The sequence below is a fragment of the Limulus polyphemus genome, unplaced genomic scaffold, assembly GCF_000517525.1.
Source record: "Limulus polyphemus unplaced genomic scaffold, Limulus_polyphemus-2.1.2 Scaffold2133, whole genome shotgun sequence".
In the NCBI taxonomy this organism is placed as follows: Eukaryota; Metazoa; Arthropoda; class Merostomata; order Xiphosura; family Limulidae; genus Limulus; species Limulus polyphemus.
In genome coordinates this window covers 123789-126366 of record NW_013667743.1, presented here as the reverse complement: position 1 = coordinate 126366, position 2578 = coordinate 123789, and the positions used below count along the sequence as shown (strand labels likewise).

Sequence of the window (2578 nt, the reverse complement as noted above, 5' to 3'; positions counted from 1 at the left end):
GTTATTACTGCAATGCAGGACTATGTTCGGTTATTAGAAAATTTACCTCTTTTTACATAGTATTTTTAGTGTCTTCTATAGGCATTATAATGACTGAGAATAAAGGTTATTTTAACATACACATTATAATTAAAGCTAGAGAGAGGAAAAAACTATCAAAATTATGACACGGTAAAATTAGTTATTCAGAGAACTTTACTAAACAATAGAAACGTGATTAAGACATCGAAGGATTTGTGTCGTACAGACTTTAAATCGCTGTACAAAATCATTACTTGATGAGCTCGTTATACAAAGCAATACATTAACGATCTCTAAGGCAGGAGTATGACATGTTCTGACCTTATGCGAATATTCATCTCTGTTCTCTGTAGATTTCTTCCTTAAGTTGTACTACCAATAAGGGGGGGGGGAGAGAACAAAGATAAACACGTGCAGTGTTTCTTCTCTAAATTTCCATACTGTGTCGCTGCACTGTATAGGGTTTAAATAATTAGTGATTACGAACGAAAAATAATCGCACCTAGTAAGCTTCCAATTACCCGTTTCTAACAAAACGCTAATGTTAGTATAATAAGATTATCTATAAGTGATTAGCGTTTTTCTCGTCGCATAATTCATATCTATTAATTTTTTTATCCATAATAAAAAGAAGGAAGCATAGTTTTTCTAGAAACTGCTGGCAAAGCGGAATATAATAACTTGTCAGAAGTTTATGGATTACCAATAGCGGAAGAGGAAAATGAAAAAAAAAAAAAGACTGACTGATTGAACAAATCTCATATGAAACAGATATGGAACTCCCGGCAATTTTTCTTCTGGTCAATTATCGTGTGTGACTGACGTAACCATCACAACTGGAAAAATAGGGCAATTTGTCGTACAGATAAGGGAATCTGATCGGCTATAGGGAACACACGCATATATAACAATGTTAATTCATCCGTACGTGCACGTGTAGCATAGGAATTGGGCCAGCACAATTCTCAGGTATATAAAGAATAAGAATGAGGATCAAGGCAAGTTAATAAACCGTCTTTTACATCGCTAGCACAGCATGACAGCTTATGTGATCAGCTCTGTTCATCTGTACCTCGTGTAAACGGTACTCAGAGAATGTTTACGGAACTTCGTGTAAACGGTACTCAGAGAATGTTTACGGAACTTCGTGTAAACGGTACTCAGAGAATGTTTACGGAACCTCATGTAAACGGTACTCAGAGAATGTTTACGGAACCTCATGTAAACGGTACTCAGAGAATGTTTACGGAACCTCATGTAAACGGTACTCAGAGAATGTTTACGGAACTTCATGTAAACGGTACTCAGAGAATGTTTACGGAACCTCATTTAAACGGTACTCAGAGAATGTTTACGGAACTTCATGTAAACGGCACTCAGAGAATATTTACGGAACTTCGTGTAAACGGTACTCAGAGAATGTTTACGGAACCTCATGTAAACGGTACTCAGAGAATGTTTACGGAACCTCATGTAAACGGCCGGTTCCGTAAACATTCTCTGAGTTTCGTGTAAACGGTACTCAGAGAATGTTTATGGGGAAAATTCGTAACTTATCTGTCAATAAATATCGAATAAATTAACTTTCCATACTAAAAACGTTACAGCAGGAGAAATATCAACAACTTATGATAAATAATGAAACGAACAACTCGTTCAACTTAAGCCGACTTTTTAAAATCATCGTTAGAATATCAATTTGGAAATGCACTCTGAAAAACCTGAGTAAAATTTACGCTAATCTCAAAAACTTTTTAGGCCTGTAGAATTACAATATCAAAAATTGGGTTTCGATACTCGCGATTGGTAGCACAAAGAAAGGCCATTATGTACCGTGTTTAAAAAGTATTCACAAATGCGACTGAAAAAATAGTTCTTAAAGAATTTCGCGCTCCATCTGATATGTCAACCATTATCTTCTGATCAAAGCAAGCTTACCTGCACAGATTAGAAATAGAAATTAATCCAGTAATTAATATAGGTATTTGAATATACAGGTATGACGAGGTGTATGCAAAGTCATAAAACTTATTATGATTAGAATGGTACCCCAGTGGTACAGCGGTATGTCTGCGGACTTACAACGCTAAAATCCGGGTTTCGATACCCGTGGTGGGCAGAGCACAGATAGCCCATTATGATTAGAATGCATTAATTCACCAGTTGAGTGTTCTTGTTGTTAACCGTACTTTCGGCCGTAATCCTTATAATATCTCATGAGGTTCCACCAGATTAGGAGATTTAGGTTACTCTTAACTTCAAAAACTAAACTAACAATGTAAAATAGTCCTAATAATATGTAAATAAAAATAGAATTAATAAATATAATATACATATCAAATATTGTTACTACTGTTAATGAAACTAGAATTAAAGAAATAATTAACTTGATTACAAAACTCATAAAACTAATTGTTTGTTTTATATTGTCGCCTTGACAAACCTGACAACAGTATACGAAAACTTTTATATCATTCTCCCTAACAACGACCCACGAAAACCCATTAAATGGTTCCGACAGTTTAACTATAGAGTAGTTTTAGCATCTGAAAATGCC

At 35.0% G+C, this 2578-nt stretch overlaps 1 protein-coding gene across 1 annotated transcript; it reads left to right on the top strand.

The window, feature by feature from the left end:
- Nucleotides 1-1116: 1116 nt before the first annotated feature.
- On the top strand, nt 1117-1536 carry LOC106466045. The gene has a single exon (XM_013926288.1). It carries the CDS (start codon nt 1117-1119, stop codon nt 1534-1536), a length of 420 nt encoding a protein of 139 aa, XP_013781742.1.
- Nucleotides 1537-2578: the final 1042 nt, after the last annotated feature.

Bases quoted from the DNA above. Each gene is read 5' to 3' on its own strand.
- LOC106466045 (XM_013926288.1), top strand. From the start codon at position 1,117: ATGTTTACGGAACTTCGTGTAAACGGTACTCAGAGAATGTTTACGGAA.